The 23761-nt window shown below is 51.2% G+C and overlaps 1 protein-coding gene across 6 annotated transcripts in view; it reads left to right on the top strand.

Moving 5' to 3' along the window:
* rufy3 (RUN and FYVE domain containing 3) overlaps positions 1–23761 on the top strand; it is a 113213-nt gene that overhangs the window by 4256 nt on the left and 85196 nt on the right. For 2 of the 6 annotated variants that reach the window (XM_070873078.1, XM_070873073.1), the window contains exon 1: positions 6065–6468. The exons of 1 other annotated variant lie outside the window; for it this stretch is intronic. In XM_070873078.1, coding sequence (XP_070729179.1) covers positions 6234–6468 — 235 coding nt within the window. In that variant the 5' untranslated portion in view covers positions 6065–6233. Of the gene's footprint in view, positions 1–6064; positions 6469–23437; positions 23631–23761 lie in introns of those variants that run through there. 3 more of the 6 variants (XM_070873061.1, XM_070873084.1, XM_070873054.1) reach the window with 2 other exon arrangements.

The raw sequence follows: 23761 nt of genomic DNA, 5'->3' as shown, positions 1-23761 counted from the left end.
GCACAGTGTCGGTCTCCTTACCGAAGGAAGGATATACTTGCCATAGAGGGAGTGCAACCAAGGTTCACCAGACTGATTCCTGGGATGGGGGGATTGTCCTATGAGGAGAGATTGAGTAGACTAGGCCGATATTCTCTAGAGTTTAGAAGAATGAGAGGTGATCTCATTGAAACATACAAAATTCTTACAGGGCTTGACAGGGTAGATGCAGGGAGGATGTTTCCCCCGGGCTGGAGAGTCTAGAACCAGGGGGTCACAGTCTCAGGATAAGGGGTCGGCCATTTAGGACTGAGATGAGGAGGAATTTCTTCACTCAGAGGGTGGTGAATCTTTGGAATTCTCTGCCCCACAGGGCTGTGGAGGCTCAGTCGTTGAGTATATTCAAGACAGAGATCGATAGATTTAAAGTAATTGGGGGGGAGGTTTAGAGGGAATTTGAGGGGAAATGTCTTCACCCAGAGGGTGGTGGGGGTCTGGAACTCACTGCCTGAAAGGGTGGTAGAGGCAGAAACCCTCACCACATTTAAAAAGTACTTGGATGTGCACCTGAAGTGCCGTAACCTACAGGGCTACGGACCGAGAGCTGGAGAGTGGGATTAGGCTGGGGAGCTCTTTGTCGGCCGACGCAGACACGATGGGCTGAAATGGCAGGGTCGGGCAGGAAAGTGGAGTTGAGGTCGAAGATCAGCCATGATCGTATTGAATGGCGGAGCAGGCTCGAGGGGCCGAATGGCCGACTCCTGCTCCTATTTCTAATGATCTTATAGCCTAATGTAATAAAAATATTAAGCTGATCAGTGTTTATTCCCCCATCAATCTTTTCACTAAGCTGGCTATTTTGCCTTGAAACCCAAATCAGGTTTAGCCCCCCCCTCCCCCAACCCTGGAGACAGAGAATGATGTACTGAGCAGCCAAAAGCTGGGGGAAATAGTCGGAGTGCGATTTATGATCAGCAGGAGTGATGCAGATTGCAATCCAACTAAAGCAACGTGGAACTGTGCTTGCATTAAGTGCTTCCACTCTTAAGATGAGTCCTTAGGTGGCTGAACGGTCCAATACGAGAGCCACAGTCCCTGTCACAGGTGGGACAGATAGTCGTTGAGGGAAGGGAGAGTGGGACTGGTTTGCCGCACGCTCCTTCTGCTGCCTCCCTGATAAAGTGCAACATCCCCACTGACACCTGGGAGTCCCTGGCCAAAGACCGCCCTAAGTGGAGGAAGTGCATCTGGGAGGGCGCTGAGCACCTCGAGTCTCGTCGCCGAGAGCATGCAGGAACCAAGCGCAGGCAGCGGAAGGAGTGTGCGGCAAACCTGTCCCACCCTCCCCTTCCCTCAACCACTGTCTGTCCCACCTGTGACAGGGACTGTGGTTCTTGTATTGGGCTGTTCAGCAACCTAAGGACTCATTTTAAGAGTGGAAGCAAGTCTTCCTCGATTCCGAGGGACTGCGTATGATAATGATGATGATTGCTTAAATTTAGACGTGCGACATTTGGTGGGACTGCAGGTCCCCATCCTGTTGCACCCCCTCAAACCACCCCAATGTTATTGATGAGAAAAAAATAACCGCGTGCCTGTCCGATAGCGTTGCAAACCCCCTCTCCCCCCCATTGTATTCCACAATAAATGTAATTCTACCAAATAATGCTGCAATCCTAAAATATCTCCAATGAAAAATGAGAGTGCATCTAAAATGCAATGTGAGAATCTGCAAAAAAAAAAAACAATGATACGGCGGATGCTGGAATCTGGAATAAAACAGAAAATGCTGGAAATCTCAGCGGGTCGGGCAGCGTCTGTGGAGAGGAAGCAGAGTTAACGTTTCGGGTCGATGACCCTTGGTCAGAACTGGAGAGTGTTCGGAAAAAACAGATTGTTAACCAGCCCTGAGAGGGGGAGGGGAGAAAGAGCAAAAGGGAAGGTCTGTGATAGGGGGGAAGATAGGAGAGATTAGAGAGACAAAAGGGACGATGGGCCGAATTGAAATGGTAATGGCAGGAGTTAGAAAAACATTAGTCGAGATAGGGTGTGAATGGTGCGATAATGACCAGCGGCCATTAGAGACACGGAGAGAAAAAGAAACGGGCTCTGAGGGGCGGGGGGGAGGAGCGGGGGCAGGGAGCCAAAGATGGGCAGCGGTTACGCTCTGAAATTGTTGAACACAATGTTGAGTCCAGAAGGCTGTAAAGTGCCTAAACGAAAGATGAGGCGCTGTTCCTCCACCAAAAAATACCAGCATATTTGTAGATCACAGAAATTTACAGCACCGAAGGAGGCCATTCGGCCCATCGTGTCCGTGCCGGCCGACAAAGAGCTACCCAGCCTAATCCCACTTTCCAGCTCTGGGTCCGTAGCCCTGTAGGTTACGGCACTTCAGGTGCACATCCAGGTACTTTTTAAATGTGGTGAGGGTTTCTGCCTCTACCACCCTTTCAGGCAGTGAGTTCCAGACCCCCACCACCCTCTGGGTGAAGAAATTTCCACTCAAATCCCCTCTAAACCTCCCCCCAATTACTTTAAATCTATGCCCCCTGGTTGTTGACCCCTCTGCTAAGGGCATTAAGTCCTTCCTATCCACTGTATCCAGGCTCCTCATAATTTTATACACCTCAATCAGGTCTCCCCTCAGCCTCCTCTGTTGCAATCAAAACAAATATGTCTCATCTAAATTAAAAAAAGGTGCATGGTACAGATTCTGGGGCAGATGTTGATCCCGGGGATGACGGGTTTGACTTATGAAGAAAGGTTGAGCAGGTTGGACCTCTACTCATTAGAGTTCAGAAGAATGAGAGGTGATCTTATCGAAATATATAAGATAATGAGGGGGCTCGACAAGCTGGATGCAGAGAGGATGTATCCACTCATAGGGGAAACTAGAACTAGGGGGCATAGTCTCAGAATAAGGGGCCGCCCATTTAAAACTGAGATGAGGAGGAATTTCTTCTCTCTGAGGATTGCAAATCTGTGGAATTCTCTGCCCCAGAGAGCTGTGGAGGCTGGGTCGTTGGATATATTTAAGGTGGAGATAAGACAGATTTTTATGCGATAAGGGAGTGAAGGGTTATGGGGAGCGGGCGGGGAAGTGGAGCTGAGTCCATGATCAGATCAGCCATGATCTCATTGAATGGCGGAGCAGGCTCGAGGGGCCGAATGGCCTACTCCTGCTCCTATTTCTTATGCTCTTATGTTAATAATGCCCCAATCCCAAAATTTCAATGAAAAATGAGAGTGCATGTAAAATGCAAGTGTGAGAATCTGCAAAAAAATACCAGCATATTTGCAGAGATGTCTCATCTAAAAAAAAAGGTGCACGGTACATATTCAGGGGATGTCAATGGCACACAATTTAAAACAAATGTATATTATCATCATCATATCATCACAGGCGGTCCCTCGAACGAGGATGACTTGCTTCCACATGAGTTCACAGGTGTTTCAATGAATGGCCTAATATTCCAGATCCCGAACTACATTCTGAAGGGTGGAAGATGCCTGTGGGTGGATTTTATTAACGTGGGGTGACCGTTGCACACCAGCCACCACACGGGGCTCGACAGAGCTAGGTCTTGGTCCAGTGGCAAGGGTTAACCAGGACGACTGGAGACCTGCTCTGCTGCATGGACCCAGTGCGCACACATATCGCAGTGTGAGCTGAGCCATGGTGCCCCCGGGCCCTCACCTCTCCTGGGCCCCGTACCCTCATTCACCGCACCTTCGCCCACACTTTCTCTCCGCTCCTGTGTAATATATATAACAAATAACACATATATAATATATATATATCATCATCATCATCATAGGCAGTCCCTCGGAATCGAGGGAGACTTGCTTCCACTCCTGAAGTGAGTTCTCAGGTGGCTGAACAGTCCAATACGGGAATTACAGTCTCTGTCACAGGTGGGACAGACAGTGGTTGAGGGAAGGGGAGGGTGGGACTGGTTTGCCGCACGCTCCTTCCGCTGCCTGCGCTTGGTTTCTGCATGCTCTTGGCGACGAGACTCGAGGTGCTCAGCGCCCTCCCGGATGCACTTCCTCCACTTAGGGCGGTCTTTGGTCAGGGATTCCCAGGTGTCGGTGGGGATGTTGCACATAAGAAAGCAAATGGCATGTTGGCCTTCATAGCGAGGGGATTTGAGTACAGGGGCAGGGAGGTGTTGCTACAGTTGTACAGGGCCTTGGTGAGACCACACCTGGAGTATTGTGTACAGTTTTGGTCTCCTAACTTGAGGAAGGACATTCTTGCTATTGAGGGAGTGCAGCGAAGATTCACCAGACTGATTCCCGGGATGGTGGGACTGACCTATCAAGAAAGACTGGATCAACTGGGCTTGTATTCACTGGAGTTCAGAAGAATGAGAGGGGACCTCATAGAAACGTTTAAAATTCTGACGGGTTTAGACAGGTTAGATGCAGGAAGAATGTTCCCAATGTTGGGGAAGTCCAGAACCAGGGGTCACAGTCTGAGGATAAGGGGTAAGCCATTTAGGACCGAGATGAGGAGAAACTTCTTCACCCAGAGAGTGGTGAACCTGTGGAATTCTCTACCACAGAAAGTAGTTGAGGCCAATTCACTAAATATATTCAAAAGGGAGTTAGATGAAGTCCTTACTACTCGGGGGATCAAGGGGTATGGTGAGAAAGCAGGAAAGGGTACTGAAGTTTCATGTTCAGCCATGAACTCATTGAATGGCGGTGCAGGCTAGAAGGGCTGAATGGCCTACTCCTGCACCTATTTTCTATGTTTCTATGTTTATCAGGGAGGCTTTGAGGGTGCCCTTGTAACGTTTCCTCTGCCCACCTTTGGCTCATTTGCCGTGAAAGTGGTCCAAGTAGAGCGCTTGCTTTGGGAGTCTCGTGTCTGGCAAGCGAACAATGTGGCCCTGCCCAACGGAGCTGATCAAGTGTGGTCAGTGCTTCAATGCTGGGGATGTTGGCCTGTTCGAGGACGCTAATGTTGGTGCGCTTGTCCTCCCAGGGGATTTGCAGGATCTTGCAGAGACATCGTTGGTGATACATACAGGAGGGCGGGTATTACTACAGCCCTGTAGACCATGAGCTTGGTGGCAGATTTGAGGGCCTGGTCTTCAAACACTTTTTTCCTCAGGCGGCTGAAGGCTGCACTGGAGGTGGTGTTAGATCTCGACGTCAATGCCTGCTCTTGTTGTTAGGAGGCTCCCGAGATATAGTAAATGGTCCACGGTGTCCAGAGCTGCGCCGTGGATCTTGATGACTTGGGGGGCAGTGTTGTGCGGTGAGGACAGGCTGGTGGAGGACCTTTGTCTTACGGATGTTTAGCGTAAGGCCCATGCTTAGTAAATACGTCGGCTATGTCCTATATATATGTATTAAAATACATTACACATAGAATAAAAATATATACATATTTACCCATTTTATATATATATATATACATATTATATATATATATATATACACACATTTACACAAACAATATATATATGTACACATTACACATACTGCATATATGTGTACACATTACACATACTGCATATATATACACATTACACATATAGAATATATATACACTGCACATATGGAATATATACACATATAGAATATATATGTACACATTACACACATAGAATATATATACACTGTGCATATGGAATATGTACACATTACACATAGAATATATATGTACACATTACACATATAGAATAAAAATATACACACATTAACACATATGGAATAAATATATACACATTACACACATAGAATATATACACATTACACATAGAGAATATACACATTACACATAGAGAATATATATACACATTCCACATATAGAATAAAAATATACACACATTAACACATATGGAATAAATATATACACACATTACACATATATAATATATATACACACATATAGAATATATATACACTTATAGAATATATATACACACATATAGAATATATAAAACACATCAGGAAGGGAGGAGGGTGTTAATAAAGTGACGTCATTGGACAATGTACAACTACAACAACAAGTCGTGCAATATGCAAAAAATGCAAAAAGCAGCAAAACCCAGAGTGTGTGTGTGTGTGTGGATAGTGCAGTGAGTGAAGCCACTTGTAGCAGCCCGAGTGTAGCACTGCACACAGTGTATCAGTGTGAGTGTATCCGGGCCCCGCTCCATTCCCGGGCCCGGGCTCGGAGCTCGCGGCCCCGGGGGCTTTGCTGCAGCGCTGTTCCTGCACCAAGCACCGGGATCATGGCGGAGCCGCTCGCCGCCGTCGCTGCCGCCGGGGCTCTGCACCAAGTTTTGCAGCAAGCGGCCAACGGGGAGGCGGCCTGCAGCCGGGACCCGGTCATCTTCTTCGTCAAGAACGCCGGCGGCCCGCCGCCACAGCTCCAGCTCCAGCCAATGCTGCAGGCGGGACCCAACACAGCTCCTGCTCCTGCTCCTGCTCCAGCTTCCTTCCTCACCGCCGCCAGGCCCGGGACAAGTAAGTGCAAAAACAAAAAAGGAGGGGGCCCCTGCAACTTTTGCATTTTTTTTGCATTTTAGGAATAGTTGCCCAAAAAGGACATACCAGGCTCAGTTGCTGCAAGGTTTGCAATTACTGCATATTATGTCTGTTTGTGCTTTGCAAGAAAATGGGGCCGGACTGTTAGAAAGCTGTGGCTGGAGTTTAACCACAAAGTGTGTGTGTATGTGTGGGCATGGGTGAGGCAAAGATGTGATTTAATTAAGAGGTTGCAATGTATTTGCAATTAAAACTCTGCAGAGCACTGCCTGCTTCTCCTGCAGGGTCTCCCTGGCTCCCAATGTCTGCCGGGTTTGGGTCTCAGCTTGCTGTTTTCAACTGGTGTTTGTTGTTCAAGTGAACACAAAAGTGGTGCAACTCCTTGTCCTGGTCACTCTTTGCTGTGTCTGCCCAGCCCCCCTCCCTCCTGCTCAAACTGGGCAAGGTGCCTTTTCCCCAGAGTTGCACATCCTCATTCAAAAGACAGACTTGCATTTATATATAGCGCCTTTCACAATCTCAGGAGATCCCAAAAGCACTTTACAACCAATGAAATACTTTTGCAAAAGTGTACTCGCTGTTGTCATCTTCATAAGCAGGCCCTCGGAATCGAGGAAGACTCCAAAAGTGAGTTCTCGGGTGACTGAACAGTCCAATATGGGAATTACAATCTCTGTTACAGGTGGGACAGACAGTGGTTGAGGGAAAGGGTGCCACATGCTCCTTCCGCTGCCTGCGCTTGTTTTCTGCATGCTCTCGGCGACGTAATGTAGGAAACGTGGCAGCCAATTTACGCACAGCAAGCTCCCACAAACAGCAATGTGATAATGACCAGATAATCTGCTTTATTGATGTTGATTGAAGGGATAAATATTAACCAAGGTAACTCCCCTGCTCTTCTTCGAATCGTGCCATGGGATCTTTTACGTGCACCTGAGAGAGCAGACGGGGCCTTGGTTTAACATCTCATCCAAAAAACCTCCGACAGCGTGGCGCTCCCTCAGCACTGCCCCTCCGACAGTGCGGCGCTCCCTCAGCACTGCCCCTCCGACAGCGCGGCGCTCCCTCAGCACTGCCCCTCCGACAGCGCGGCGCTCCCTCAGCACTGCCCCTCCGACAGCGCGGCGCTCCCTCAGCACTGCCCCTCCGACAGCGCGGCGCTCCCTCAGCACTGCCCCTCCGACAGCGCGGCGCTCCCTCAGCACTGTCCCTCCGACAGCGCGGCGCTCCCTCAGCACTGCCCCTCCGACAGCGCGGCGCTCCCTCAGCACTGCACTGGGAGTGTCAGCCTAGAACTTTATGCTCGAGTCTCAGTAGTGGGACTTGAACCCACGACCTCTGACTCTGATGTGAGGGTGTTAGCTACTGAGCTGCGGCTGAGAACTAGAAGTATCACTATAGAATACTTTTATCACCGCACAGGAAGACACATCTTTGTGAATAAATGCTATAGTAAATCTCAGGTTCCCTGAATTAGCTTGAACTTTGGACTCAACTATCTGAATTTCAGTAAAATTGTTATGTGAGAGCTGATGTCCTCAATTAGCTTGACAGAAGGTCCACTGAAATTATTCTGAGATTTTTCCCCTGCACCTTTCAGTAAATCATTAACGGGATGTGGGTGTCGCTGGCAAGGCCGGCATTTATTGCCCATCCCTAATTGCCCCTTGAGAAGGTAGTGGTGAGCCGCCTTCTTGAACCGCTGCAGTCCGTGTGGTGAAGGTGCTCCCACAGTGCTGTTAGGGAGGGAGTTCCAGGATTGTGACCCAGCAACGATGAAGGAACGGCCGATATATTTCCAAGTCAGGATGGTGTGTGACTGGGAGGGGAACGTGGAGGTGGTGGTGTTCCCATGCACCTGCTGCCCTTGTCCTTCTAGGTGGTAGAGGTCGTGGGTTTGGGAGGTGCTGCCGAAGAAGCCTTGGCGAAGGGACTCGCAGCAAACAGTCTATTTACTCAGCAAATAGAGTCTGTTTATCATCATCATAGGCAGTCCCTCGGAATCGAGGAAGACTTGCTTCCACTCTAAAAGTGAGTTCTCAGGTGGCTGTACAGTCCAATACGAGAACCCCAGTCTCTGTCACAGGTGGGACAGATAGTCGTTGAGGGAAAGGGAGGGTGGGACTGGTTTGCCGCACGCTCCTTCCGCTGCCTGCGCTCGGTTTCTGCATGCTCTCGGCGACGAGACTCGAGGTGCTCAGCGCCCTCCCGGATGCACTTCCTCCACTTAGGGCGGTCTTTGGCCAGGGACTCCCAGGTGTCAGTGGGGATGTCGCACTTTATCAGGGAGGCTTTGAGGGTGTCCCTGTAACGTTTCCTCTGCCCACCTGGGGCTCACTTGCTGTGAAGGAGTTTTGAGTAGAGCGCTTGCTTTGGGAGTCTCGTGTCTGGCATACGGACAATGTGGCCCTGCCCAGTGGAGCTGATCGAGTGTGGTCAGTGCTTCGAGGCTGGGGATGTTGGCCTGGTCCTGTTTAAACAATGCACAATGAGTCGACAGTGATTTGGAGGTGATGGTGTTCCCATGGGTTGGTGGGAGCTGTGCGGGAGGGGAAAGGGTGTTTGGAGAGCGAGTGGGGATAGGAGCTAGGGCGGGAGGGAGAGAGGAATTGTCTGGCCATGATGCTGCAGCCATCATGAGGTATGGGCTTGGGGATGGCGTCTTGGGTCAGCTTGGCCTTCCCCTGCCCACCTTTACCGTATGTTCGTACACCAGCAGATTTCTGGTGATACCGTGTCAGTAACTGGCAGTGGTATATAGGCCAGTACTGGTTTGACAATGACTGTGTATTCAGATCTTGTTCTGCAACATCGACAGGGCGTCATGGGAGCAGGTGTTACAGGAAGCAGATCTGTGAAGTGCCTTTTGATGTCTCTATGTTGAAGGCACCATTGAAATATTTTACTAACGTGAGACTACAGTTTGTAATATGAGAAGCCGTAATATCCTGCCGAACTTATCTTTCATGTCCTCCCGAAATGCCCTCTGGCACTTCACAAGCAACCCCTGTGCCTCTTTGGGCAGTTAGTGTTATGTAAGGAAACGCAGCAGCTGATTTGTGCACAGCAAGATCCCAGAATCAAGCAAGTGAAATAAATGAGCAGTTGATCTTGTCCGATGGTCGTGGAAAGCGCTGTACGAATCCCACGTCTTTTCTTCGCAACCTCTGGATGTCCCAAAGCGTTTTACAGCCGATGAGGCATGTTTTGGAGTGTGGTCACTGTTGTAATGTGGGAAACGTGGTTTCCAATTTGCGCATAGCAAGCTCCCACACACAACAATGTGATCATCTGTTTCACTGATGTTGTTTGAGGGATAAATATTGGCCAAGGACACCATCTGAACATCATGTGCGTTTTCATTGAGAGTCGGAGGTGCTGTTATTGTATAAGTACTGGAGTCCTGTACATAATGTAATGCACAATGTGTTCTGGTTAATCGCCTGTGAAAAAGCTCAGACAAATACCTCGCTGTGTTTGTCTCTGCTCAAGTCCGATATTAATTCTTCTTTCTCGTTATCTTATCACTTTTTCTGGCTTTTTCTCTACCGCTCTCTTCCCATTCATACACACATTCTTCTCTCCCACACACTACATTACGCTGTCCTCTTGCAATCTCTCGTGGTGTGATCTCCTGATTGAGTGACTGTGAGCCATGACTCAGTGGGCAGCACTCTCGCCTCTGGGTCAGAAGGTTGTGGGTTCAAGTCCCACGCCAGGGACTTGAGCACAAAAATCTAGGCTGACACTCCCAGTGAAGTACTGAGGGAGCGTCGCACAGTCGGAGAGGCAGTGCTGAGGGAGTGCAGCACTGTCGGAGAGGCAGTGCTGAGGGAGTGCAGCACTGTCGGAGGGGCAGTACTGAGGGAGCGCCGCACTGTCGGAGAGGCAGTGCTGAGGGAGTGCAGCACTGTCGGAGGGGCAGTACTGAGGGAGCGCCGCACTGTCGGAGGGGCAGTACTGAGGGAGTGCAGCACTGTCGGAGGGGCAGTACTGAGGGAGTGCAGCACTGTCGGAGGGGCAGTACTGAGGGAGTGCTGCACTGTCGGAGGGGCAGTACTGAGGGAGCGTCGCACTGTCGGAGAGGCAGTGCTGAGGGAGTGCAGTACTGAGGGAGTGTAGCACTGTTGGAGGGGCAGTACTGAGGGAGCGTCGCACTGTTGGAGGGGCAGTACTGAGGGAGTGCCGCACTGTCGGAGGGGCAGTACTGAGGGAGTGCAGCACTGTCGGAGGGGCAGTACTGAGGGAGCGCCGCACTGTCGGAGAGGCAGTGCTGAGGGAGTGCAGCACTGTCGGAGGGGCAGTACTGAGGGAGCGCCGCACTGTCGGAGGGGCAGTACTGAGGGAGTGCAGCACTGTCGGAGGGGCAGTACTGAGGGAGTGCAGCACTGTCGGAGGGGCAGTACTGAGGGAGTGCAGCACTGTCGGAGGGGCAGTACTGAGGGAGCGTCGCACTGTCGGAGAGGCAGTGCTGAGGGAGTGCAGTACTGAGGGAGTGTAGCACTGTTGGAGGGGCAGTACTGAGGGAGCGTCGCACTGTTGGAGGGGCAGTACTGAGGGAGTGCAGCACTGTCAGAGATGCCGTTATTTTGATGAGATGTTAAACCGAGGCCCCATCTGCCCTCTCAGGTGGATGTAAAATATCCCATGGCACTATTTCGAAGAAGCACAGGGGAGTTCTCCCCGGTGTCCTGGGGCCAATATTTATCCCTCACTCAACTTCTAAAGAGCTTTGAGATGACTGGTGGTCATGAAAGGCGCTATATAAATGCAAGTCTTTCTTTCCTCTCTCGCGTTCTCTCCCCTCACATTGTGGTGTCTAATGCTCTGAAGAAAGACTTGCATTTCTATAGCATCTTTCACGATCTCTGGACATCCCAAAGCGCTTTACAGCCAATGAAGTACTTTTGAAGTGTAGTCACTGTTGTAATGTGGGAAACACGACAACCAATTTGCGCACAGCAAGCTCCCACACACAGCAATGTGATAATGAGCCAGAAAATCTTTTGTTATGTTGATTAAATAATGCCATGGGAACTTTTGAGCAGGTTGGGCCTACACTCATTGAGGTTTAGAAGAATGAGAGGTGATCTTACTGAAATGTATAAGATTCTGAGGGGGCTGGACGTTTCTCCTCGTGGGGGAATCTAGAACTAGGGGGCATAGTTTCAGAATAAGAGGCCCCCCATTTAAAATTGAGATGAGGAGGAATTTCTTCTCCGAGGGTTGTAAATCTGTGGAATTCTCTGCCCCAGAGAGCTGTGGAGGCTGGGTCATTGAATATATTTAAGGTGGTGATAGACAGATTTTTGAATGATAAGGGGTTGAAGAGTTATGGGGAGCGGGAAGGGAAGTGGAGCTGAGTCCATGATCAGATCAACCATGATATTAAATGGCGGAGCAGGCTCGAGGGGCCAAATGGCCGATTCCTGCTCCTAATTCTTATGTTTTACGTCCACCTGTGAGAGTAGAAGGGGCCTCGATTTAATATCTCATCCGAAAGACGGCTCCTCCGACAGTGCGGCGCTCCCTCAGCACTGCCCCTCCGACAGTGCGGCGCTCCCTCAGCACTGCCCCTCCGACAGTGCGGCGCTCCCTCAGCACTGCCCCTCCGACAGTGCGGCGCTCCCTCAGCACTGCCCCTCCGACAGTGCGGCGCTCCCTCAGCACTGCCCCTCCGACAGTGCGGCGCTCCCTCAGCACTGCCCCTCCGACAGTGCGGCGCTCCCTCAGCACTGCCCCTCCGACAGTGCGGCGCTCCCTCAGCACTGCCCCTCCGACAGTGCGGCGCTCCCTCAGCACTGCCCCTCCGACAGTGCGGCGCTCCCTCAGCACTGCCCCTCCGACAGTGCGGCGCTCCCTCAGCACTGCCCCTCCGACAGTGCGGCGCTCCCTCAGCACTGCCCCTCCGACAGTGCGGCACTCCCTCAGTACTGCACTGGGACTGTCGGCCTAGTTTTTTTTTGTGCTCCAGTCTCGAGTGGGATTTGAACTCACAACCTTCTGACTCAGAGGCGAGGGTGCTGCCCACTGAGCCACAGCTGATATGTAAGTGAAATGGAGGGCAAGGATGAAAAGGATAAAAGAGACGAACAGAAATCCTGGGGGTCACCATTGACCAGAAACTTAACTGGACCAGCCACATAAATACTGTGGCTACAAGAGTGGGTCAGAGGCTGGGTATTCTGTGGCGAGTGTCTCACCTCCTGACTCCCCAAAGCCTTTCCACCATCTACAAGGCACAAGTCAGGAGTGTGATGGAACACTCTCCACTTACCTGGATGAGTTGCAGCTCCAACAACACTCAAGAAGCTCGACACCATCCAGGACAAAGCAGCCACTTGATCGGCCCCCCATCCCCCACCTTCAACACTCACTCCCTCCACCACCTTCAACACTCACTCCCTCCACCACCTTCAACACTCACTCCCTCCACCACCGGCGCCCCCTGGCTGCAGTGTGTACCATCTACAAGATGCACTGCAGCAACTCGCCAAGGCTTCTTCGGCAGCACCTCCCAAACCCGCGACCTCTACCACCTAGAAGGACAAGGGCAGCAGGCGCATGGGAACACCACCACCTCCACGTTCCCCTCCCAGTCACACACCATCCTGACTTGGAAATATATCGGCCGTTCCTTCATCGTCGCTGGGTCACAATCCTGGAACTCCCTCCCTAACAGCACTGTGGGAGCACCTTCACCACACGGACTGCAGCGGTTCAAGAAGGCGGCTCACCACCACCTTCTCAAGGGGCAATTAGGGATGGGCAATAAATGCCGGCCTTGCCAGCGACGCCCACACCTCGAGAATGAATTTAACAAAAGAACATGGAGCAGCAGAACGTCAAGCTGGGCGTTCCTGGAAACATCGTGGCAGCAAATTAAACAATTGAAGCAAAAATTAAAATACTGCAGATGCTGGAAACCTGACAAACAGGTAAATCTCGGCAGGTTGGGTGGCGACATCAAGAAATCATCGAAAGAGGAAGAAAGACTTGGATTTCTATATCGCCTTTCACCACCTCGGGATGCCCCAAAGCGCTTTACAGTCAATGAAGGACTTTTGGAGTGTAGTCACTGTTGTAATGTGAGAAATGCAGCAGCCAATTTGCGCACAGCAAGCTCCCACACACACAGCCAATGTGATAATGACCAGAGAATCTGTTTCACTGATGTTGATTGAGGGATAAATATTGGCCCAGGACACCGGGGAGAACTCCCCTGCTCTTCTTGAAAGCAGTAGACATAGGATCTTTTACATCCACCTGAGAGAGCAGACGGGGCCTCGTTTTAATGTCTCATCCGAAAGGCAGCACCTCCGACAGTGCGGCGCTCCCTCAGCACCGCCCCTCCGACAGTGCGGCACTCCCTCAGTACTGCCCCTCCGACAGTGCGGCGCTCCCTCAGCACCGCCCCTCCGACAGTGCGGCGCTCCCTCAGCACTGCCCCTCCGACAGTGCGGCGCTCCCTCAACACCGCCCCTCCGACAGTGCGGCGCTCCCTCAGCACTGTCCCTCCGACAGTACGGTGCTCCCTCAGTACTGCCCCTCCGACAGTACGGTGCTCCCTCAGCACCGCCCCTCCGACACTGCGGCGCTCCCTCAGTACTGCACCGGGAGTGTCTGCCTGTATTTTCTGCGCTCCAGTCTGTGGAGTGGATGCGAAATTCAAGAAGGTGTCTCCTGCTCCATAACATTGTGGTTGACTATTTCCTGCAATTGACAGTTGGGGATTGAGAGCTTTCGGAGTGACTGAGGTTTCTTGCCGTTTGTTCGTTGCTCCTAGAATGATGCAGAGTAGGAGGAGGCCATTGGGCCCACCGTGCCTGTGCTGGCTCTGTGACAGAGCGATCCAATCAGTCCCACTGCCCCATAGCCCTGTGACATGTTCCAGTTTTATTGTGCTTACTGTGTCAACTACTTCTGCCACATTTTGGTGAGTCGGATATTGAGTTGAAATGAAGCTTTGGCTGACACGTAATCGAGGTGTTAACTACTAACGCTCCTGACGTGTGACGTCCTTAAGCAGTGCGACAGAACAGGCCCATACACGCACTATAGATGGATCACTATCTTAGATTTAACTGCAGCATAAGAAATAAGAGCAGAACTCTAGCCATTCGGCCCCTCGAGCCTGCTCCGCCATTCAATAAGATCATGGCTGATCTGATCCTGGCCTCAACTCCACTTCCCTGCCCGCTCCCCATAACCCTTTACTCCCTTACTGTTCAAAAATCTGTCTATCTCCGCATTAAATATATTCAATGACCCAGCCTCCACAGCTCTCTGGGGCAGAGAATTCCACAGATTTACAACCCTCTGAGAGAAGAAATTCTTCCTCATCTCAGTTTTAAATGGGTGGCCCCTTATTCTAAGATTATGCCCCTTGTTCTAGTCTCCCCCATCAGGGGAAACATCCTCTCTGCATCCACCTTGTCAAGCCCCCTCAGAATCTTATACATTTCGATAAGATCACCTCTCATTCTTCTGAATTCCAATGAGTAGAGGCCCAACCTACTCGACCTTTCCTCATAAGCCAACCCCCTCATCCTCGGAATTAGCCAGATATTTCTGGTTTAGCTCCTGAGATCCTGGAATACTCTCCCACAAAAATCAGGAGATGCTGAATTAGTCATTTTAAATCTTGCGATCGACAGATTTTTTTTGCTGGCCAAGGGTATTAAGGCGGGTAGATGGAGTTAAGATACAGATCAGCCATGATCTCGGCGAGTGGCGGAACAGGCTCGAGGGGCTGAATGGCCTCCTCGTGTTCCCCCTCTCCCTCCCCCTCCCTCTCCCGACTCACTCAGCAGAAACCTGGCGGGCGGCCAGTTAAAACCGCCCTGGGCTCTTACCCGAGTGGACTCGCCCGGAGCCAACATCGGCATGCCGCAACCTGACGACATCATTGAGACCGAAGTGTAATTTTAACTCTGGCCTGAGCGGGCAATCCGCCCGGAGTTAAAATCGGGGCCAGAAATCACTTTGCAATGACCGAGAAAAGTGGTTCTATGACCACCCTGTGCTTTCCCTTTATTTTCCCTATGATACAAAATAGGAAGTTTTAGGTATACAGATTTTTATAAGGCAATACACACACTACAAGAAATTGTGAAATGTAGGATTCTGGCATTCGCTTTACAACTGGAAGCATAGAACAGTACAGCCCAGAAGGGGGCCATTCGGCCCATCCAGTCCGCCCCGGCTCTTTCGAAGAGTGATCCCATTAGTCCCACTCCCCCGCCCTTTCCCCGTAGCCCTGCAATTATTTCTCCTTCAGGGACTTATCCAACTCCCTTTTGAAAGCCGCGATTGAGTCTGCCTCCACCATCCTCTCGGGCAGCGCATTCCAGATCCTAACCACTCGCTGCGTAAAAACGTTTTTCCTCGTGTCGTCTTTGGTTCTTCTGCCAATCGCCTTAAATCTGTGTCCTCTGGTTCCCGACCCTTCCACCAATGGGAACAGTTTCTCTGTATTTACCCGATCTAAACCCATCACTATTTTGAAGACCTCGATCAAATCTCCCCTTAACCTTCTCTGCTCCAAGGAGAACAACCCCAGCTTCTCCAGTCTACCCACGTAACTCAAGTCCCTCATCCCTGGAACCATTCTTGTAAACCACTTCCGCACCCTCAGGCCTTCACATCCTTCCTAAAGGGCACTGCCCAGAATTGGACACGATTCCCAGCTATTTACAATATATATTAATGATTTAGATGAAGGAATTGAGTGTAATATCTCCAAGTTTGCAGATGACACTAAGCTGGATGGCAGTGTGAGCTGTGAGGAGGACGCTAAAAGGCTGCAGGGTGACTTGGACAGGTTAGGTGAGTGGGCAAATGAATGGCAGATGCAGTATAATGTGGATAAATGTGAGGTTATCCACTTTTTGGTGGCAAAAACAGGAAGGCAGAATATTATCTGAATAGTGACAGATTAGGAAAAGGGGAAGTGCAACAAGACCTGGGTGTCATGGTACATCAGTCATTGAAAGTTGGCATGCAGGTACAGCAAGCGGTGAAGAAGGCAAATGGTATGTTGGCCTTCATAGCGAGAGGATTTGAGTACAGGAGCAGGGAGGTCTTACTGCAGTTGTACAGGGCCTTGGTGAGGCCACACCTGGAATATTGTGTACAATTTTGGTCTCCGAATCTGAGGAAGGACATTCTTGCTATTGAGGGAGTGCAGCGAAGGTTCACCAGACTGATTCCCAGGATGGCAGGACTGACATATGAAGAAAGACTGGATCGACTAGGCTTATATTCACTGGAATTTAGAAGAATGAAAGGGGATCTCATAGAAATTCTGACGGGATTGGACAGGTTAGATGCAGGAAGAATGTTCCTGATGTTGAGGAAGTCCAGAACCATGGGTCACAGTCTAAGGATAAGGGGTAAGCCATTTAGGACCGAGATGAGGAGAAACTTCTTCACTCAGAGAATTGTGAACCTGTGGAATTCTCTACCACAGAAAGTTGTTGAGGCCAGTTCGTTAGATATATTCAAAAGGCAGTTAGATGTGGCCCTTACGGCTAAAGAGATCAGGGGTATGGAGAGAAAGCAGGAATGAGGTACTGAAGTTGCATGATCAGCCATAATCTTATTGAATGGTGGTGCAGACTCGAAGGGCCGAATGGCCTACTCCTGCACCTATTTTCTATGTTTCTATACTCCAGCTGGCGCTGAAGCTTCACACTTTAGTACACTCCTATCTTGCGTGGAAGATGCAGTGTTAAAGATTGCATGTTTTATTCTGCTTGAGCAACACTAGATTAAAACCCAGGCTTAGGATTGAAAGATAATGGAGTCCTTTCATCTTATTCATAGCGAAGCTCTCCACAGCTCATAGAATCAGAGAAATTTACAGCACGGAAGGAGGCCATTCGGCCCATCGTGTCCGTGCCGGCTGACCAAGAGCTACCCAGCCTAATCCCACTTTCCAGCTCTGGGTCCGTAGCCCTGTAGGTTACGGCACTTCAGGTGCACATCCAGGTACTTTTTAAATGTGGTGAGGGTTTCTGCCTCTACCACCCTTTCAGGCCGTGAGTTCCAGACCCCCACCACCCTCTGGGTGAAGAAACTTCCCCTCAAACCTCCTCTAAACCTCCTACCAATTACTTTAAACTTATGCCCCAATAAAAAAAGTTCTGAAGCTTTCTGGCTATTGAAGAAAAGTTTCTTTTCATCACTGACTCAATCTGAGTAATATTATTTTTATATTTTTCCGCTCAGTGATTATGTTTTAAAATCGGGAGCATTTGAAGGTATGACCTCACCCGTAGAATTTATAGCACAGACCGCTCCGTGCCGGGGTTTATGCCCCAGCGCTCCGTGCCGGGGTTTATGTCCCACCGTTCCGTGCCGGGGTTTATATCCCACCGCTCCGTGCCGGGGTTTATGCTCCACACCAGCCCCCTCCCACCCCTCTCCATCTCACCCCATCACCATATCCTTCTATTCCTTTCTCCCTCGAGACTAGGGGGCATAGTCTCAGAATAAGGGGCCACCCATTTAAAACTGAGATGAGGAGGAATTTCTTCTCTCTGAGGGTTGTAAATCTGTGGAATTCTCTGCCCCAGAGAGCTGTGGAGGCTGGGTCATTGAATAAATTTAAGGCGGAGATAGACAGATTTTTGAGCGATAAGGGAATAAAGGGTTATGGGGGAGCGGGCAGGGAAGTGGAGCTGAGTCCATGATCAGATCAGCAATGATCGTATTGAATGGCGGAGCAGGCTCGAGGGGCCGAATGGCCGACTCCTGCTCCTATTTCTTATGTTATGTTTATCCAGTCTCCCCTTAAATACATCGATACTATTCGCCTCAACCCCTCCCTGTGGCAGCGAGTTCCACATTCTCACCGCTCTCTGGGTAAAGAAGTTTCTCCTGAATTTCCCATTGGATTTATTAGTGACTTTCTTATATTGATGGTCCCTAGTTCTGGTCTCTACGTCTACCCTATCAAACCCCTTCATCGATTTAAAGCCCTCTATCAGGTCACTCCTCAGCCTTCACTTTTCTAGAGTAAAGCGCCCCAGTCTGTTATCCCCGATGGGTATAACCGCTCAGCTCTGGTATCACCCCACGCTTTACCTGAAGAGGTACCAGTGAGAGTTTCAAAATCCCACACCTGCTGGAAGGCCTGTGGGCTTTTAAATCATCATTCTAGTTGTGCTTTTAACCTCAAAGCACCGTGCTGTAATATTTGGCTCGCTCGTTTTAAAAATAGCCTGTGTGTAAATTGTGTTACAGAATCTCACAGCACGGGAGGAGGCCAGTGGGCCACCCCGAGCCTGTGCTGGCTCTGTGACAGAGCGATTCAATCAGTCCCAGTCCCCCTGCTCATTCTCCAAAATCTTATCGTTTTCATGCATTTATCCAATTCCCGGTTTGGAAGTCACTATTGAATCTGCTCCCACCGCCCTTTCAGGCAGTGCGTTCCTGATCACAACTCGCTGCGTAAACACATTCTCCTTGTCTCCCCCTCTGGTTCTTTTGCCATTTACCGTAAATCCGTGTCCCTCTGGTTACCAACCCTTCTGACACTGGAAACAGTTTTTCCCGACCCACTCCACGATTTTGAACACCTCTATTAAATCTCCTCTCAACCTTCTCTGCTCCAAGGAGAACAACCCCAGCTTCTACAGTCTATCCACGGAACCGGAGTCCCTCATCCCGGGAACCGTTCTGGTCAATCTCCTCCGGACCCTCTCCAAGGCCTTGATATCCTTCCTAGAATTGGCCCAGCTGGGGTCTAACCGGTGAATTATAAAGGTTTACCATAACTTCCTTGCTTTTGTACTCTATGCCTCTATTAGGAACATGGAAACAGGAGTCGGCCATTCTGCCCCTCGAGCCTGCTCCGCCATTCAATGAGATCGTGGCTGACCTGTGACCTAACTCCATATACCCACCTTTGGCCCATATCCCTTAATACCTTCGGTTAACAGAAAGCTATCAACCTCAGATTTAAAATTAACAACTGACCCAGCATCAATTGCTGTTTGCGGAAGAGAGTTCCAAACCTCTACCCCCCTCTGTGTGTAGAAGTGTTTCCTAACTTCACTCCTGAAAGGTCTGGCTCTAATGTTTAGACTCTGTCCCTAGTCCCAGACTCCCCAACCAGCGGGAATAGTCTCTCTCTATCTACCCTCTCTGTTCCCCTTAATATCCCGAAAACTTCGATCAGATCACCCCTTAACCTTCTAAATCCCAGGGAATACAACCCCAGTTTGTGTAATCTCCCCTCGTAACTTAACCCTTGGAGTGCGGGTATCACTCTGGTAAACCTACGCTGCACTCCCTCCAAGGCCAATATATCCTCCATCAGGTGTGGGCCCAGAACTGCTCCCAGTGCTCCATGTATGGGCTAACCAGGGTTATTTATGGGGCTATTTATAAAGCCAAGGTCCCTGTATGTTTTTTAACAGCTTTCTCAACGTGTCCTGCCACCTTCAAAGATTTGTGAACAAGCACCCCCTCTGTTCCTGCACCCCATGAAATTGTACCATGAGTTTATATCGCCTCACCTCATCCTTCCGACCGAAACTGCATCACTTCACACTTTCCTGCATTAACTTTCATCGATTTCCACCTCCGTAACATCACCCGTCTCCGCCCCTGCCTCAGCTCATCCGCTGCTGAAACCCTCATCCATGGCTTTGTTACCTCTAGACTTGACTATTCCAACGCACTCCTGGCCGGCCTCCCACATTCTACCCTACTAGAGGTGATCCAAAACTCGGCTGCTCCATGTCCTAACTCACACCCAGTCCCGCTCACCCATCACCCCCTGTGCTCGCTGCCCCGTGTCCGAACTCACACCCAGTCCCGCTCACCCATCACCCCCTGTGCTCGCTGCCCCGTGTCCGAACTCACACCCAGTCCCGCTCACCCATCACCCCCTGTGCTCGCTGCCCCGTGTCCTAACTCGCACCGAGTCCCGCTCACCCATCACCCCCTGTGCTCGCTGCCCCGTGTCCTAACTCGCCCTGAGTCCCGCTCACCCATCACCCCCTGTGCTCGCTGCCCCGTGTCCTAACTCGCACCGAGTCCCGCTCACCCATCACCCCCTGTGCTCACTGCCCCATATCCTAACTCGCACCAAGTCTCGCTCACCCATCAACCCCTGTGCTCACTGCCCCGTGTCCTAACTCGCACCGAGTCTCGCTCACCCATCACCCCCTGTGCTCGCTGCCCCGTGTCCTAACTCGCCCCGAGTCCCGCTCACCCATCACCCCCTGTGCTCGCTGCCCCGTGTCCTAACTCGCACCGAGTCCCGCTCACCCATCACCCCCTGTGCTCACTGCCCCATATCCTAACTCGCACCAAGTCCCGCTCACCCATCACCCCCTGTGCTCGCTGCCCCGTGTCCTAACTCGCCCCGAGTCCCGCTCACCCATCACCCCCTGTGCTCGCTGCCCCGTGTCCTAACTCGCACCGAGTCCCGCTCACCCATCACCCCCTGTGCTCACTGCCCCATATCCTAACTCGCACCAAGTCCCGCTCACCCATCAACCCCTGTGCTCACTGCCCCGTGTCCTAACTCGCACCGAGTCCCGCTCACCCATTACACCCTGTGCTCGCTGACCTACATTGGCTCCGGTTAAGCAACGCCTCGATTTCAAATTTCTCATCCTTGTGTTCAAATCCCTCCATGGCCCTCGCCCCTCCCTATCTCTGTAATCTCCTCCAGCCCCACAACCCCCCCGAGATATCTGCGCTCCTCTAATTCTGCCCTCCTGAGCATCCCTGATTATAATCGCTCCACCATCGGTGGCCGTGCCTTCTGTTGCCTGGGCCCCAAGCTCTGGAACTCCCTCCCTAAACCTCTCCGCCTCTCTATCTCTTTTTCCTCCTTTAAGACGCTCCTTAAAACCGACCTCTTTGTCTAAGCTTTTGGTCACTACTTGTATGGCTTGGTGTCAAATCTTTTATCTCATCATCATCATCATCATAGGCGGTCCCTCGAATGGAGGATGACTTGCTTCCACGTTAAAAAGGGATGAGTTCGCAGGTGTTTCAATGAAGGACCTGATATTTCAGATCCTGAACTACATGTTGAAGGGTGGAAGATACCTGTGGGTGGATTTTTTTAACGTGGGGTGACCGTTGCACACCAGCCACCACACGGGGCTTGACTGAGCGAGGTCTTGGTCCAGGGGCAAGGGTTAATCAGGACGACTGGAGACCAGCTCTGCTGCACGGACCTAGTGTGGGCTGGGCCCGTGCTGCCCCTGGGCCCTCGCCTCTCGGGGGCCCCGAACTCTCTCCTCTCCGGGGCCCCGAACTCTCGCCTCTCCGGGGCCCCGAACTCTCGCCTCTCCGGGGCCCCGAACTCTCGCCTCTCCGGGGCCCCGAACTCTCGCCTCTCCGGGGCCCCGAGCACGTCGCTCTACGAACTCTCGCCGCTCCTTCGCCCCGACCTTGCTGTACCTGCCCGAGCTCCAACCACCGACTTATGAAGCGACTTGGGACGTCTCACCCCGTTAAAGGTGCTATATAAATACAAGTTGTTGTTGCCCTGTGTGTCTGCCCCGTTCCCCAGCCTGTCTATATCCACCTTGTAGCCTGTTACGATCATGGTCACTATGTACTACATCTGCAGGCTTTGAAATGGTGTCCCTTTACACTCAAGTCCAGGTCATTAATATACAATATCCTGTGTATTTAAAAATGATTCTGTGGCATAATAGTTAAAAAAGAAATCTAATCGGTTGCATAATTGTTTGTCGGGAGGGAATGCATCAACCAGACACAGAGTGTCTGTGCTCTGCCCGGGGTAAGTGATGCTGTGCAGTGCATTCTGCCTGATCATAAATGGGTGTGTCTGTGTGTGTCTGTGTGTGTGTCTGTGTGTGTGTGTGTCTGTGTGTGTGTGTGTCTGTGTCTGTGTGTGTGTGTGTGTGTCTGTCTGTCTGTGTGTGTTTCTGTGTGTGTGTGTGTGTCTCTGTGTGTCTGTGTGTGTGTGTCTGTCTGTGGTGTGTGTGTCTGTCTGTGTGTGTCTCTGTGTGTGTGTGTGTCTGTCTGTCTGTGGTGTGTGTGTAATTGTGTTGGGAGCGGGGGGGCTGGGACCAGGAGGCAGCGAGCACCAATCGTACTGCGTGCTGCAGCATCCCAGAGGCAGCTCAGAAATTGTTTATGCATTGGGAGTCATGTGACGCTGGAATTGTCAGTCCAGGGTTGCATTTAGCCAGCCATTTTGGTCTACAGCTGAGAGCACTGCGCAAGAGAGAGCCCTGGCTCCTCTCTCTCTCTTTTCTTTTTTTCCCCCCTCTCCTTTGATTATAGTATGGTGCCGGCTGAGTCTCGAGTCAGCCCAGTAATTGTTTGAGCATCTCTTCGCTACCCTGCTGTATTTTGGAGACTGTCAGCATCTTTTGCCGGAGATCTTGAGCCAAGGCAATCTTTGCCGATTTCTTTGCAAAAAAAAAAGGGTTTTTTTTTGGTCGTCCCGGCCTTGCTGCCTCAGACCCGAGAGGGAGAGAGCGCTGACGGAGGGAAGGAAGTCTTTTCTGCTGAGTCACTTGTCTGCTACCTGCTCCCCTCCCCCCGCTCCTTCCCTCCCTCCCCTCGGTACTGAGGCTGCCTCTCAGTGACCCCCCGACTTTGCTGGTCTCGGCACACACAGAGCGCGTGCCCCCCTCTTTCTTTCTCCGCGCCCTGATTCTCCCCGCCTGCCCATCCTCGCAGTGGGGGGAAGGAATATTCTCTCTCTCTCTCTCTCTCTCTCTCTCTCTCTCTCTCTCTCTCTCTCCCCCCCCTCTCCCTCTCTCTCTCTCTCTCTCTCTCTCCCCTCTTTCTGTCTCCCCCCTCTCTCTCTCCTCCTCCCCCTCGCTCTCTCTCTCTTTCCCCCTCTCTCTCACTCTGTCTCTCTCTCTCGCCGCCCCCCTCACTCTCTTTTCCCCCCCCCCCCCGCTCTCTCTTCCCTCTCTCCCTCTCCCCCTATTCCGATTGCTGAGTCACCATGTCCGACCTGACCCCCCAGAGTGATGCTCCCACTCCCACCACCGACAAGATCACCCAGGCGGCCCGGGAGACCATCTACCTGTGCAACTTCCGCGTCTCGGTCGACGGAGAGTGGCTCTGCCTACGGGAGCTCAACGACATCTCGCTCACACCCGACCCCGAGCCTGCCCACGAAGGTACGACTATCTGCAGGCACTGCTCTTTCCTTGTCTATATTTCTCAATCCCCCCGTTCCCCTCCCCTCTCCTTCCTAGTTAGTGTGATACCGGCTCCGAATAGTGCGATGTCATTATTACACTGGAAATTA

Source organism: Pristiophorus japonicus, chromosome 2 (assembly GCF_044704955.1).
Source record: "Pristiophorus japonicus isolate sPriJap1 chromosome 2, sPriJap1.hap1, whole genome shotgun sequence".
NCBI lineage: Eukaryota > Metazoa > Chordata > Chondrichthyes > Pristiophoridae > Pristiophorus > Pristiophorus japonicus.
Note: the sequence above shows the minus strand (reverse complement) of the source record. Positions and strands in the feature narration are given on the sequence as shown.